We start from the raw sequence: 15,502 nt of genomic DNA on the forward strand, positions 1-15,502 counted from the left end.
TGATTCTAGTAGAACATTCTCTTCATTGTCTGTTCTTTCACCACAATCCTAGCTACATAGCAACCTGCTGTTTAGCTTAAGTCTTTCACATTCCACTCCAATTGAATGTGTTTTAAGAAACATACATTAGTTATAGTGAAGTCACCAAGATGATGCATGCAGTTTTTAATTGATATTACTTTGTGCATTTTTTAAGACATTAGCAAATCAAAAACCATTTATTCATTTTTAATTTACAGGGTATTTGAGCAAGAAGCTATTAAGGAATTCCTTTTTTCATCTCTCTTTTGCAATTCGAACTTGATATTTCTTAGACAAGTTTTTTATTACCTGTTTTGCCACATCTAAAACTGTATAGATTTGTTTTAAAGCAAAGAATATAACTTATCTTTTATTTTATTTTAAAGATTTCAAATTTATATTCAAAACTATCACTAAAAACAGCCATCAACTTAACATTTTCAAATACATTCTAAAGCCAATTTCCAAAATCTCTATTCTTTATTCATGAGTGTCTGAATTTTCAGAAACCTTGCTATCATATAATAATCTATAGATCATCTCCCTGTGCCTTAAAACACTGTTCTAGGCCCATGGCATTCCCTTTTCTCAGTATTATGTATATTTAGAATTAATTATATGATATCTCAAGATACTACATGAGATATCTTGAAAAGTCTCATAGAAAGTAGTGAATTACCAATCAGAAACTAAATCTTTTAAACCTATTACAACTATGTTTCTAATAAAGATGTAAGAAGTCAGCCAACTGGCCACATATTATCTCTTATGCTTGTCAGGTAGAAGGGTAACAACCAACGTATAATATCTGGAATTGTATCTAGTATATCTTTTTTTAATGTTTCAGCATTTTCCAGCTAAAAGGTTGCTATAATCCAGTGAACCTTTCTATTAAGTAAGTATTTCTTAGCTTCCTGCCAAGTTTAACTACTTGGCTATGGGTTATTATTCCATGTACACTACAGCATCTCTGAGATTAATGAATAATGTGTGTGATTGTAGCAGAGCTGAGCTTGGGTTGCAGAAGAGTTTAGCGTCCAGACAAATATATGCTTCAGTTGAACATGAAAGCTTTTATCAAACTTCAAGCCCTTAAAAATTCCCCTTCATAAATAAATATTTATCATAGAATAGGTATGTAACCCATCAGCTACAATTTAGTAATGAAAATATTGAGTTTAAATATTTATGAGTGAATGTCAAATCCCAGTTCCTAAGGTGATTTGAGTCAAATGTTTTCATCATAGTTACAATATTATATTTGATCAGTTCTGAGATGCACCTATTTTCACTTTTTTTTTGAGACAAGGTCTCACTCTGTCTCCCAGGCTGGAGTGCAGTTCTCATTTTAACATATCCAAAATTGGATAGCTTTTATAAACAATGGCATATCGTAGTTCAGTTGCCAGCATTTTTTTCTTATGATACATAAGCTTATGTTTCTTACAATCAATTATATCTTAGATTCAATGAAATAACAGCAGTTACGCCGTTTTTTGGGTTTTTTTGTCTTTTTGAGTCAGGGTCTCGCTCTTGTCATCTAGGCTGGAGTGCAGTGGCACCGTTATAGCTCACTGCAGCCTTGACTTCCCTGACTCAAGCAGTCCTCCCACCTCAGCCTCCCAAGTAGCTGGGACCACAGGTGCACACCACGAGGCTCAAATAATTTCTTTTTTTCTCCCTATATTGCCCAGGCTGATCTAGAACTCCTGGTCTTAAGTGATCTGCCTGCCTCGGCCTCCCAAAGTGCTGGGATTACAGGCAAGAGCCACCAGGCTTGGCCACATGATCTTATTTATTCAAAATCAGGGTGATTATCCAGGCCTTTCATATCAAGTCCAAAAGTTTCTCTGAACTATGTTATCAGGATAAGCAAAAGCAAAAACAAAAGCAGCCATACTCAAAGGTGCATTATCAGGCCTCTTGGTGGATTTTATATATACACACTGAGCTTTCGTTTTATACCATGAAGACCTTAATATCGGCCGGGCTCGGTGGCTCATGCCTGTAATTCCAGCACTTTGGGAGGCTGAGGCGGGCGGATCACCTGAGGTCAGGAGCTTGAGACCAGCCTGGCCAACATAAAGTGAAAAACCCCGTCTCTACCAGAAAATACAAAAATTAGCTGAGCATAGTGGCACATGCCTGTAGTCCCAGCTACTTGGGAAGCTAAGGCAGGAGAATCACTTGAACTCAGGAGGCAGAGGTCACAATGAGCCGAGATTGTGCCACTGCACTCCAGCCTGGATGACAGAGCAAGACTCCGTCTCTCAAAAAAAAAAAGAAGACCTTAATACCATCTTTCATAATCATGTGACTTGAAAAGTTGTTATGATTATTATTGGAACTTTACCTTGAGTATCTTTAATTACTTTAGTAATCATTCACAGTGTCTTCACCAAAGAGATGTTGGATTGAAGTATAGTGATTATCAGACTCCAGAAAAAATGTGCTTCCTTCTTATGCTTGTCAGTCAATGTTTATTATGCACCAAGTATGGTCAATTTTCAAATATGCATTAATTGGCATTACACTAGAGGATTGAACAGGTAAAGCTATTTAATCTTTATTCACTTGTCCTTGAAATATTCCTGTCATGACTTTTGTATGGATCACTTCGCATGAATGATGTATAGTTATTGGGAATTCACAGCTTATTTCTTAGTCCAGGGAGACTATTCCTTATCCGAAATGCTTGATTTCTGGTTTTTTGTGTGTTTTTTTCTTTTTTTTTAATTTTGGAATATTTGCATTATATACGTACCAGTTGAACATCCCTAATCCAATAGGCCAAAATCCAAAATGCTTCAATGAGAATTTCCTTTGACATGTAAGCGCTGAAAAAGTTTTGGGTTTTGGAGCATTTAGGATTTTGGTTTTCAGATTAGGGATACTCAAACTGTATTTTTCTTTTATACTTGAATTCTTCAAAATTTTCTTTCGTGTGTTTTGTTGTATCACTTTTTCTTAGCACAATTACAAAACAAATGTAATTATTTCACATTTTTCACTCTCTTATGGCATGCATGTACTGGAATCACTTCTGGGGACACTATTCCTTCCTTTGTATTCCTGGTCCTAAAACCCAGGTCAGGGTGTTCACAAGTTACAGACTAGTTTCTATGCATGACAGAATCTTTTGCTAATTTTATTCCTAAACGATAGAACACCGAAGTTAAAAACCAGGTGAGAAAACCAGGGGAGGAGCTGCCCGACAGCATGCACTTGTCTCATGGTGGAGCTCTAGGCACTCAGGGTGGGTTTCTCTCAGAGGTGGGAAAGTCACCACTTGAACCTAATGCTACTGGATGCAGTGGCTGAACATGTGGGACTATGAGGGCATTAAGGAGTCGACAGGTGACTTCCAATGAACTGTGCTAGGCAGCAGCTACAAATTCATACGCACTAAAAGCAGGATTTACTTTTCCTCTCATTTGCGTAGCAATCTCGGTTTCCATTTTAATATTTAGAAGGTAAGTTCAGTTGATGGACATTTTGTGTAATAAAAAGCTCTTTGAAAGTACATGCTCATGCACACACACAGGATAAAAAGTAGCACTTCCTCTGCCCATGGCTTTCATAGAGTACATTTGTGGAGCCCAAAGCTTAGTCCTGGATATGTTTATAGCACTTTAGCTCCGTTTGTGAGTTTGGAACCCTTCCAAAAAAAAGAAAGAAAGACATATATTATTGTTTATAATCTGCTTTATTCCGCCAAACCTTGACTGAACAGACTTGTGGATTGCTGTTTAAATCCCTCAGTGCCTTTAACTACCAATACAGAAAGTGGTTAATGCGCATTCTAAACGAAGCTTGGCATCCACTCCAGGGAATCACTTTAATTGAGGAGCATTAAATGTTAAAATGATTTTTTTCAAAAAGCCAGCACACACATACTGAGTATAGAAGTTCTGGCCCACCAGTAATGTAGTTTCTTAGTTATTGTATTCCTCCAGCTTTAAGCCCTGCAGTTGACAGGTGTCGAAAAAGTGACTTTCAATTCCCTAGGTCACTATCTGCAGGCAGCTGGCCAGTGAGGAGGCAACCTTCAAGGATTCCACTTCAGAGGAGGGGAAGGAGCTGTCAACTTTATGGATGTTTGTTTTTCTGAAATAATAAGCTAATCCCAGGTGACTAAAATATGAGATTTAACCCCAAAGTCCTTGCCTGGGCTCTCCATTGCTGTGCAGAAGCCATCTGTTGAAATCTGTTTACCATTTTAATGGTCTCTCTCGCTCTTTTTTTTTAACTGCTTATTTCCAACTGCAAATGTGTGCCAAGACCCCTTTTTTGGGTCTATATTTTACTTGCAGAAAGCAATTCCCAGCCTTTCCCAAATCCCCAACCCCTCCCAGCCAACAGGAGATCCTGGTCCAGGGTTGGCAAGCAAGAGAAAGATAAATCATTAAATTTTTTTAAAAAGCCTCTCCTACAACTCTAGAGGCAGCTCAGCCTCTATGAGCCTTGTAAGCTCTGACCAGTTCAAGGACACCCTGTAACTTGCCCAATTTAGTTACAGAATAACATACCAGTTTGTGTGTAATACATAAATTCAATTTTTGTGTTTTTGGAGATGGCCAAAGGAAAAATCACCAAAAAGAAAGTGTTCCAAAGGAAAATCCTGAAATCACAATGGCAAAAATGACAGAAGAAAATGAATTAAAAGATCAAAAGAGATAGATGTTACATGCAAAAGCCCATGCCTGCTTTCTCTGAAAGGATGTGATATACTCTTCCCCGGGCAGGAGCTAATCATTTAAAAGACCTTTATTTAATAGTTTTGGGTGGTTTATTTGTATTACTCCTTTTAGAAGGATGATAATAAAATTTCCCTTTTCCTAATGATTTGGCCCCATTTTATAAACATCGATTTTTTTTTCTCCCTCCTAACTCAGTACTTCTCTACAGTAGTAGCTGAACTATTTACTTCCCTGTGGCAGTCATGAGCCAAATAATCATCCATATTGAGCTTGATCAGTGCTCCCCTGCACAGCCAGGCAAAGGGACTTTATGAAGAAAGGCACCAGGAATTCTGAATAAAAATGAAATAGCATTCTTCTAAGCAAGTGTGGCAAAGGACACACTTTCAGACTGTAAAGGACAATTTTTAAACTGTGCCTCACATAAAAAAACCTAAGGAAATACATGCAGATACATTGAGGATCACCTCTCAAGATGTTATTTCCAGTTTAGCCATCAGTTAAAATGTGCAACACACTGACTTGCCTTTCATTTCTTTTTTCCCTTTTGTGATTTTAGCTGAGTAGAATCCTGGGCCCAAGGGGAAAGGACAGGAAAGCAGTGGAACACCGACTGCGGAGCTTCCATTTGTTCTCCTGAGTGAGTCTTGCTTACTTCTTTCTGGCTAGTGATATCTTTCCTTTATTCTTTAAGCAGCTGTCTTTTTGGAAAACCACTGTCAGAAAGAAAATCAGGCTGCTCAGGAGCCAGTCTCCAGTGGCCAAACTAAAATAAGGGGGTTGTTGTGGAGGGACCAGATCTTCTCTCCTTTGTGAGCTGCATCCATTTTATAATCCCAAAAAGTTATTACTAGGTTAGCATTGTGGTGGAAGCTGTGTACACTAGAGGATAAAGTGGAAGCGGTCCAATGAACCTGCTATACTCAAAACAGTTGATAGTATGTTGAAAACAAAGATGCAACATAGGCTGATGATGAGGGGCTGAGAATGGAAGACAAGTTAGGCTACCCAAAAACATGGTATATACTGCATAAACTAACCAAAATTCTCATGCCCATTACCAGTGCCTCAGGAATGAGTAACCAAGTTTAGGAGCAACAGAACCCTTCCTAGCCACATTGTGAATTTCCCTAACTACCACCCAAGAGACTGGGCTAGTGAAGAAAAAAAGACCTTGTGTACAGCACCTTCTGTATTCCCCTACCAATATCTTCACTCCCATTTGAACTTCTCATCTTCTCCACCCTTCCTTGGTATATAACCCAGTAAGGTCTCTTGCCTTTCTCAGCCTGATAAAGCACTTACCACGGGAGATGATTTTGGCAAAGGATCATGACTCTCCTTGATAGCAGAGGGAGTCTCCACTAAAAGACCTTTAATCCCTCCAAGAATCCCACTGGGCATTCTGCCTGGGAGGTACTAACTTTCCAGTTTAAGTGGGTAGACTTTAGGGGACAAAGCAGTTCTAGGACTTAGGTTAAGTCACAACAACCCGGTGGCAGCATTAGAGAACTCAGGGGTCCAGAGCCCAACCTGCTTTGTACCTAAGTAAATTGTTCTATGTAGTGCTTTGTTTTTTTTTTTTGTTTTTTGTTTTTTGTTTTTGAGTTTTCTCTGTCCAGGAAAGGAGAAAAAACAAAGGGGGAGAGGGAAATGCCACACACACAATAAGGTGGCAGAGAAGTTGGCACTGCCACTGTCTAAGGAGTCTCAGAATATTTCACCAAGTATTCCAGGATAACTAGTAGCTAAACATGTGATGAATGAGATTTCCTTGCTCACTCTCCCTAACGAGACTCTATGAGCACCGTCGAATAGAGCCATCTGCAATGATAGAACTGTTCTGTATCAGTGTTGTCCAAGTACAGTAGCCACTGGTCACATGAAGCTATTGAGCATCTAAAATGTATCTAGTGTAAGGAACTAAATTTTTAGTTTTATTTAATACTAATTTAAATTTAAATAGCCATGTGTGGCTAGTAGCTACCATATTGGACAATGCCACTGCTTTGGATCTTCTCTTCAGCCAAACAAAACTAATGACTAATGGGGAAAAGAAGCTGTAGTTTTTCCACAGTGGAATCCCAGCTGTAAAGAAATGCTATGACTTTTTTTTTTTTTAATGTAATGAAAAAGTCTCTGTTGCTGTTTCCATTCCAGCTAAACTTAGGGTCTGCATGCTAATAAAGCCTCCTGCAGAGAAAAAAAACCTAAATGGAGATTCTCCTAGAAAATGTTTGTCCAGGAGCCCTGATGACTCTGATGAGGTGTTTCTGTCCCTCTGTAAATATAGACACTTGCATATACATTCTCTAGAAAGAAAAATGTATGAGTGTGAAGGACTTTTAAAATGCTACTGGACAGGCCGGGCATAGTGGCTGACGCCTGTAATTCCAGCACTTTGGGAGGCCCAGGTGGGCGGATCACTTGAGGTCAGGAGTTCGAGACCAGCCTGGCCAACATGGCAAAACCCCGTCTCTACTAAAAATACAAAAAATTGGCCAGGCGTGTTTGCACATGCCTGTAATCCCACATACTCTGGAAGCTGAGGCACGAAAATCCCTTGAACCCAGGAAACAGAGGTTGCAGTGAGCTGAGATCACACCACTGCACTCCAGCCTGGGCAACAGAGCAAGACTGTCTCAAAAAAAATTAAAAATGCCACTGAACAAACAGGAACTAAAAGTTATATGGTCAACATTTCTACGGCTCATTTCCTAAGTCTGGGGGCAGAGGATTGTGCCCAGGAAATGACTATTAGAAAAACCAGGGAACTTCCTCTAATCAATCCTTTATTGAGTAGTTCTGGTATTTCATGGCTCTAAGTATAATAGTTCTGGCATTCAGAGTTGTATATTTGGTTTCCTTCTGATGATAAAAGGACCTCACATCACTCAGTTTTTATTCTATTTATGTCACGAGAAAAAACTTCCAGCAAACCAAATGAAAAGCAAGACACCAGCATCTAAAGAATTTCCATATTTATTTTACATAATTTTACCGTACACATCTCATGCCAACACACAGGAGGCATATACAAACAAACGCACCAGCTTCTGTTTTCCAAAGTCACATGGCAATAAATAAGGATGGGTGGGTCCTTTTTTTTTTTTTTTTTTTCTCCCAGGAAACGAGACTTCATTTCTCTTTAACTGTACAAAATTTACATTGTGAAGGATGAGGGCAACGATCCAGAGCTGAGGGGATCTGGGGCTTTGAGGTCTGACTGCAAGCTCAGAGCAACTTCTGGAATCCCGCAGCCCTGAACCTGCTTGTTTGGCCGAACACAGTCCTCAAGTGGGAAAGTTGGTGTGATTCTTGCCTCTTGGTGGGCAACAGATGAGAGTGGGGGTGTCCTTCCTCTGTTCACCTGTGCTCTGCCTCCCTAAGCAAAGGAATGCTTGGTGCACCTCCCAAACCTGCAGCTGTCTCCTCACCAGAGCTAGCAGCGTGAAACTGTGCTTTTAGTGTGGTCCTACCAAGCAGAGTGTGGATGGGATGACTTTGCTGAGCTCTCTCTTTTTGGCTCCAGTCACTCACTGTGTTTAGAACAGTTGGAGCAACTACTGCAAAAAGGGCCAATTGACCAATCCAAGAAAGAGAGAGCCAGTGATGTGCTTTTTATTTAGCTTTCAGCATGCCCAGAGCCCTTCAGCAGCAGGCAATAAAACAAAACTCATTTCCGCTTAATTGAATTTTTCTTCATCTCACGGTTTCCAATTTTTAAAGTGCAATGTTTAAAAATGAGCCTCCTCAGGCCTTCCAGACCCTGCTGGCTGGGGAGGTATGATTATTTTCATGGTTATAACCAAGTTGTGAGTCGTGGCATGTGGGAGTGTAGGTGCAGAGAGTGGACTGTCATACAACACACAGCCTTTGCTCATCAGAAGCCTTGAGCCCCCTCCTGTAAAGAGGCAGTTGGAAATCACCAGCTTGAGCTTCTGAGATAGATAGGAATGTCTTGTTTTACAGATTTCTTACACTTCCTTGCAAAGTGAGCTTCATGATGAAGATCTAATGGCCCAATTATCTTACTAGGTTTCATGCTTTACACTGGCCCCCCAAAAGTTTAAGGACACTGCCAAATGCTTTTCTTGTGTCTTAATTTTTTCCTCTTTCCCTGATGTTTCCCAGTATTCATTTGCAGGAACAGTGTTATCAATGATAGTTGATCTTTATTTTACATTATATTCATAACTGTCAAATGAGACAAGAAAGAGAAAGCACAAAGACTGACAGGAATTTGCCTGAGGTTGCACAGCAAGTCCTTGAAGGGCCAAGAACCTGACTCCCAACACTGATTTACCCATCGGGCCAGCTTCTTAGCCCTTAAATCTGGTATTTCCTCCATGGTTTCATTATGTTCCAACAAACAGATTCCTCCATAGCCCCTCAGTTTCCATTTTGCTTATACCAGTTACCACTGGAACTTGGAGTTTTAACTAATTTGCTCCTGGATTCAAGAGCTTCCTACTCTAAAGTCGACCAGCCAGGCACTGCAGATAATGGTTGCGTCTAGAAGGTCTCATTTCATTTTTAAAATTCATCCATGTCATTTTAGCGAGGGGGGAAACAGCTATCATGTAGCACCTTATACCCCATAATAGACTTGCAAGCAATAGAGGAGTGCCTCTAAGAGAAGCTAAAGGTAATGATTGCCCAGCTTTTCTCCATTTCCAAACCCCAGAAGAGTTTTGTCATGCAATGGCTCATTAGTGGCACCAGCCCACCCATAATGCTAACCCCACCTGCAGGGATATCGATTTAAAATCTTAGACCTACTGTGGCTGTGCTTCTAAACAGGCAGCAATGTTTGCTGCTTTCTGAGGAGGTGGCTCTGGAAAACAAAGCTCTCCTGGTTTTCAGGCCAGTGCTCTCAAGGGTTTTTCCAGCTACCCAGCCCTACTGATGCCAAAGAACTATTGACTTCGTCAACTGCTCACTGAGTTCCTCAAGAGATTTATTATATTAATTAGTATAAATGAGGAAGGCCTCTCCTTCCACTGTTGAACTGGGAATTAGTATGATTAACTTACAGAAACAAAAACTGGTCAACTTACAGTGATCTTAAACAGTGCTACACAGAGGAGGATGCCCCCCCCACCGCCTTTAAAAAGCCTGCTCTCCCCCACACTATACTCACCAAAAACTTCAAGGGCCTCTGAAATCCCATGAGTTGCTAAGCCAAATAGTCAACCTGCAACAGTGATCTGGGTGGGCAGATTTTCAACTGGTTCATTGCCCAGCAGAGCCTTTTCTCCTGTGTATTTTAAGCAGCCTGCTAAGAAGGGTGTATTTAAAAAGCCATCCTCCAAAAAGACGACTGCATTTTCCTTTCCTCACATGGCATTTGTGTCTTCCTCCCCACCCCAATGTTCACAATTGGAGAATTCCCAGTAGCACAGAATTGGCTAGGCTTAACACACCATCATCCATAAACATGGAACCTCGAGAAGTGTCTGTGTTTGCAGACTCCTCAAGCAAAAATCATGACCAGTACAGCACACCAAAAAATGAGGGTACACTATAAAATTGGTCAGAGAAGAGGTGGCCCAAAGGCTGATCCTGGAATTTACTGTTTGTTTTAAAGAACTTAATTAATTGAACTTAGTTTAGTCCTGGAAAAGGGCTTACAAAAGATGAAGCAGTCCAAGAGGAACTGTGTATTCTTCCTTTAGGCTGCCTGACATGCCTAAATCTTTGCAGTCCTCAAAAGGTGACCAACCATTCGTAGAAGGAAGGGTCCTTAGGGTCTCTGGCCCCATCACTTCATGTGATTGATTGATTGATAGAAAGGCAATGCCTTCTCACCCTTTCCTACTCTGCTGATCTCATTTAAGAGAATGGGAGGCCAGAAGAAGCAAACCACAGCTTCCCAGAGGGACAGGAATAAATTCCAGCTGGCTAAATTCCAGTTTGCACATGGAGAGCTTCCTGATGGTAGATAGGTGCACAAGGTGGGTGGGAGCTGCAGCACCATTCAGGACAGCGTTTCCCACAGCAGTGCAGTCTGTCGCAGGAGTGGCAACTCGTAAAGTGGGGGTTGGCCTTGCCCTGGCCTCAGGCTTAGTGATGTGCTACTGCAAATCTGCACAACAGGGAGTCCCTGCACCACCACTGGCCAGAGAGCTCTGGCTTTCTGACCATGGGACTCCAGCCCAAGGCATGGCAGGTGTCCAGCCAGCAATCCAGAGAGATGCAGCCCAAGGACCACTTAGAACCCTTTGGACAATTTTAGGGCTGCTCCCTATTCTTCCCAACCAAGGTAGGCCAAAAAAAAATTGCTAGTTCCCGGAAATGACGAAAACTGTCCTCCAATTGAGTCAGCTAGGACAGCAGAGAAAGCTTTCATTATTAAGGAGGCAGAGGGGTAGACTTGCAAGCTCATCTAAACCAACTCCTTCAAAACAGACTCCAAATATTTCACCCTACAAGGGATGGGGAACTCTGGAAGACTGGCATCAGCCGATATGGCTGAACAGACTGCAGGTTTGGAATCCAAATGTGTCTATAAATGTTCACTGATTGTCATTTTGTTCTTCCCACATTTTAGTTTTGCTCATTTTATAGCCCACAGCCTGTCTTGTGGAATAAATGATACAAGCAATTGAAGAAGGCACACTGTGCACCAAGGGGACAACTCAGGCAGTCTGCAGCAGTGGTCCAGGACTACTCAGCTCAGCCTCAGTCACCTGCAATGAAAACCACCTCTTGCCATCAGAGTCAATGATATAGATGGGACTTAAAAACCAAAACAAACACATATTCTCTGGTTTGTAGGAAAGAATTCATATCTTCACAGCAAAAATAAAAAAGGAGGGGGCATGTTTTTAATATCAAACTGGCCATCAAAGTGTTCACTGACCTTTAATAACTGATCTTTTCATTTTGAAATATAGGGTTCAATAAGGATGGTCCAGAAATCACTTTTATTTTACTCAAGGGCTGTGAGGCCTCTACCTCAGGAATCTCGGTTCTGATGAGAGCAGTGTTTTGGGAGGCATTGTGTGAGACACACCAGTTGGAGCAAAGTTCCCAAAGGCCAAGGGGGCCTATCACAGTCACCTTGTGCTACCAAAGCACTGAGCAGCCAAGCCCCTAAGCAGAACAGGAGGGGAGAAACGCAACAAGCCAGTGTCCCTAGAGCTCTAGGCCATTACCCCCTGTGCTGTGTTCTGAGATGAGGCTGCTCTCCCACTGCTTCCCCAGGAAAACAACGCCCTAGTGTGGTCTCACAGCCTTCTAGGAATCAGTGGAGGACTTCCATTGAAAATAATGGAAATTCACATTGGCGTACTTTCGATCCTTAAAAGGCAAGTCTCTTTTGATCCTTGAAGATATTCTCTCAAGCCAGGAGGGCAGGTAGGGTGGGGAGGAGAGAAGTTTAAAAAGGAGGATGATCCATTTCATCGAGCCAAGAGGCTGGGCTAGTTGGAAAGTCGGGATAGCCTACACTGCTTCCTGTGGAGATGTCAGAGATGGGTCCCCCAGCCATGGCTCTCAGCGTCTGGCTTACTCCCTGCCCTGCATGCGCAATGATGCCCAAATTACTGTCCACCGTGTAATCCAGCCCATTGAGCAAAGGAGCGTGGGATGGCAGGGACGATATGGAGGATGGAGACTGGGGGATTCCATAGGGGCTCCCATCCCTCAAGTCCTGATAGGATTGTCCTGTCCCGTCCATGGAGAAGCTCCCATTCATTAACTGTCCGCCTGTAACGTCCCCCACGTTGCCATAAATCCTATTGGTGTGGCCAAGTTCTGAGAGAATTTGATCCTCTGTGGACAAAAGAACGGAGATTTATTGTCAGCTGCCAGGACTCTGATGGTCCCCTGCTCTTCACAACCTAGGAACACACGTGACCAGGAAAGACGCCCAAGAATGGCAGCTGCCTTGCAGCCAGGCATGGGTCAGACACACCAATATGGCAGTCTGACATCCAGAGGCCAACCCAGGCCAAGGAGAAAAACAAGAAACACCTGCAAAGATAATTCCCAGGTCCCAGAAGGATGGACAAATGTTTGGTGAGCTCATTGGTCCCTTGTGGCTCGTGTACTAATACTCTGGCTACACTGAGGAGGATGAATGCCTAAGACTGGGTGGGCCAGATGTCTCCACATCACAAATGGAAACTACATGCTGACAAGATTTATCCTGAAAGCTTTCAAGCTGAGAAAGGGCTTGGTTTAGTTGGTTGGGAAGCAAGCAGGCCCGTATGGTCAGGGAAGCTGAGGACCACTCTTAGATATCTGTACAAAATCCTTCTGGTCTATCTGGAAGAGAGGTTCAATATCAAAGGACTTGGTTTCTGTCTGTATTCAATAAGCTCTTCACTGGGGACAAAGAATTGACTTGATTAAGGCAAATGAACCTTCTTTTTTCTTGAAGAATTTAATTAAGGGGATCTAATGGAATCTTTGCCACTTGAAAGAATTCATCTCTCCAACAGAGGTGAGCAGTTTTAGTCTTTGAGTAATTATTCCCAGAGAAACCAATGATAGGTCAGCCCAGGGACCCACCTGCACCCAACAGAAATGAGCTTAACAATCCAGTATGTTCTAGGTGTTGACTTCAACAGCCCAGATGAGATTAAGTGACTTTCCCAATCCTGCCAAGAAGCCTAGAAGGTGAGTATTAGTCCCATGAGCTGTCCCCAAGGCCTCACGGCCCCTGTGTTCTCAGAGGAGGCTGCCCTCTAGGGCTCAGCTGACCTCTGGACTGAACTACAGTCCTCCCAGGGCATCGTGGTCCTGGCAGACGACTTGTTCCATCCTCTGTCCCATAAACTTCCTTTTCTATTTCCACCTGGGCCTATGCACCAATCCCTAAATAAGGCCTCCCCAGACTAGACTTCAACACTCCATCCCTTCTGAGGCCTGCCCCCCATTCCCCTTATGAAAAAACATGGTGGGGGGAGCTCATGCTCTTTAAAGGGAGCAGGAAGATGAAGGCTCCACTCCACTGTCAAATGGCCATGAGTTAGCCTTTTGCCTATACCTGTCATCCCGAATGACCAGGGCCCTCTGCGGGAGCCACAGGCTCCCTGTGGGAACAATCATGCCTTCCAGGTATACAAATGTGCCAGGCTTTCCCCAAGCACACCCACAGTTGGTTGTGTTCATTGATCCCCACAACGCAGTGAGATGGGCAAAGATGTGGTATTCCTCTTGGGAATACTGGGGCTCAAGAGAAGCGAATGGATTTGGCAGGGCCGCGCTGGAAACCAGGCCTCTGTTCGCCAGTTGAGTACTCTTCCCTTTCCCCCCTCCACAGAAGACCTTCCACATTTGAGAACTCAGTACCTGAGAACAGTTATGATTCTTTGCAAACAACCTGAGGATTCACAACATGCAGTAATTTACAATTTTGCTGATGCATGAATTTGAATATAGCGCATGCTGCAAAGCTTGTGTGCAGGGGACAGAATGAAGTGAGTGGTGGGGGAAGGGATTTCGGAAGTGAAGCCAGTTCCCCATCTCACATGCACTCACAGTACTGATTTCCCAGGAAAAAGCCTGCGGAGCATGTCCTCCCCACCACCGGGACTGGAGGAAGGGGTGGCTCTAGGGGACTATGGGAGTAGGCCAGTGTTCCAGCAAAGGGGACAAAGATGGGAGAGGGGCTAGGGGCACAAGGCTGGGACCCCATCATCTGTTCATAGCTGTGTGGGCTGATGAGGGAGGCCCCAGTCAGCAGGAGGGGAGGGGAGGCCTTGGGGCCACAGGACGGGGTCTGGCCCATCCCAGCTTCCAGACCTCAGCAATCTTGTTTCCTACTCCTGTCGCATGGTAAAGGGCCACTACCATTTCCCCCACCCTTCACTGCAAGCCTCAAGGAAAAGCCTGTGTTCAGGAGGGAGTTGCCAAGGCCTCAAGAAAGATCCCTCCTGAGTGCCAGGGATTACAGATTCCCAGGGGACTTTCCTAAGGCCTCGGCCTGGCCCCTCCAGCCCTGCTCACCTCGGAAGCTCAGCTCACTGTCACTAACCCCACAGTCCTCTGCAGAGCTCTCCTTCTCCTGCTTGCTGCCGCCCCGGCTCCTCTTGACGCTCTTATAGAACTGCCCCCAGCGGTGCCGCCCTGCATCCTTCTTCAGGCGTTTCTCTTTGGCCCTTCTGTTCTGAAACCAAACCTGCCACACAAGCACAAGGGACACACTCAGGGGGCGTCCACCACAAACCCAAAGCCCCCAGGACCCCCAAGGCGAGCGGCTGGAAGCAGACTGGAGCACAGGTCTGGGAGTGCGATGCACCCCGCCCCCTCTCCCCAGGTGGGCCTCAGAACTCTGTCTTCAGTTCTCGCAAAAGCCCTGGGGTCAGGCCCTGAGCCCAACCACCCGTGAATTGATGTCACTCAGGACACCTTCCATCCCTGCCCCTGGCCTGGGATCCCCGGAGGGCACAGGAGTGCTGGCATCTCACCTGTACGACCCTCATGTCCAGGCCTGTCTCTGAGGACAGCTGCTCCCTCACGTGCCGGGCAGGCTTGGGGGAGTTCTTGTATGCATTCTTTAATGTCTCCAGCTGCTTGGCTGTGATGGTGGTCCGGGGCCGCTTAGCTCCAGCCTCTGAGTCATCTGCAAGGAAAAACCACTGCTTACTGGCTTCGGCCTATATGCAGCAGCTGTGCCTCCTCCCACACCCTCCTTCCATCCTTTCTGCACCTAAGCCTGCCTGCTGTAGGCAGGACAGTGCGAGGCACAGGGGACATCAGAGTGGAGAGGTCCCCGCTCTCATGGCACCAACTCCTGCACCACAGGCCTTTCCAAGCCACTGAAAAGA

At 43.9% G+C, this 15,502-nt stretch overlaps 2 protein-coding genes across 2 annotated transcripts in view; one reads left to right on the forward strand and one right to left on the reverse strand.

Moving 5' to 3' along the window:
• ACBD6 (acyl-CoA binding domain containing 6) overlaps nucleotides 1-11,567 on the forward strand; it is a 235,814-nt gene extending 224,247 nt beyond the window's left edge. Inside the window, exons 10-12 of the transcript XR_004249257.2 lie at nucleotides 869-916; nucleotides 2,412-5,361; nucleotides 11,275-11,567. The gene's annotated coding sequence lies outside the window, so the exon portion shown is untranslated. The remainder of the gene's footprint in view (nucleotides 1-868; nucleotides 917-2,411; nucleotides 5,362-11,274) is intronic.
• Nucleotides 11,568-12,105: 538 nt separating this feature from the next.
• The window catches only part of LHX4 (LIM homeobox 4), a 43,538-nt gene continuing 40,141 nt past the window's right edge, over nucleotides 12,106-15,502 (reverse strand). The window contains exons 4-6 of the mRNA XM_032160852.2: nucleotides 15,143-15,297; nucleotides 14,682-14,853; nucleotides 12,106-12,500 (exon numbers count right to left, since the gene is read on the reverse strand). Of these exons, the coding sequence (XP_032016743.1) occupies nucleotides 12,106-12,500; nucleotides 14,682-14,853; nucleotides 15,143-15,297 (722 nt within the window). The remainder of the gene's footprint in view (nucleotides 12,501-14,681; nucleotides 14,854-15,142; nucleotides 15,298-15,502) is intronic.

The sequence above is a fragment of the Hylobates moloch genome, unplaced genomic scaffold, assembly GCF_009828535.3.
Source record: "Hylobates moloch isolate HMO894 unplaced genomic scaffold, HMol_V3 SCAFFOLD_8, whole genome shotgun sequence".
Classification (NCBI taxonomy): domain Eukaryota; kingdom Metazoa; phylum Chordata; class Mammalia; order Primates; family Hylobatidae; genus Hylobates; species Hylobates moloch.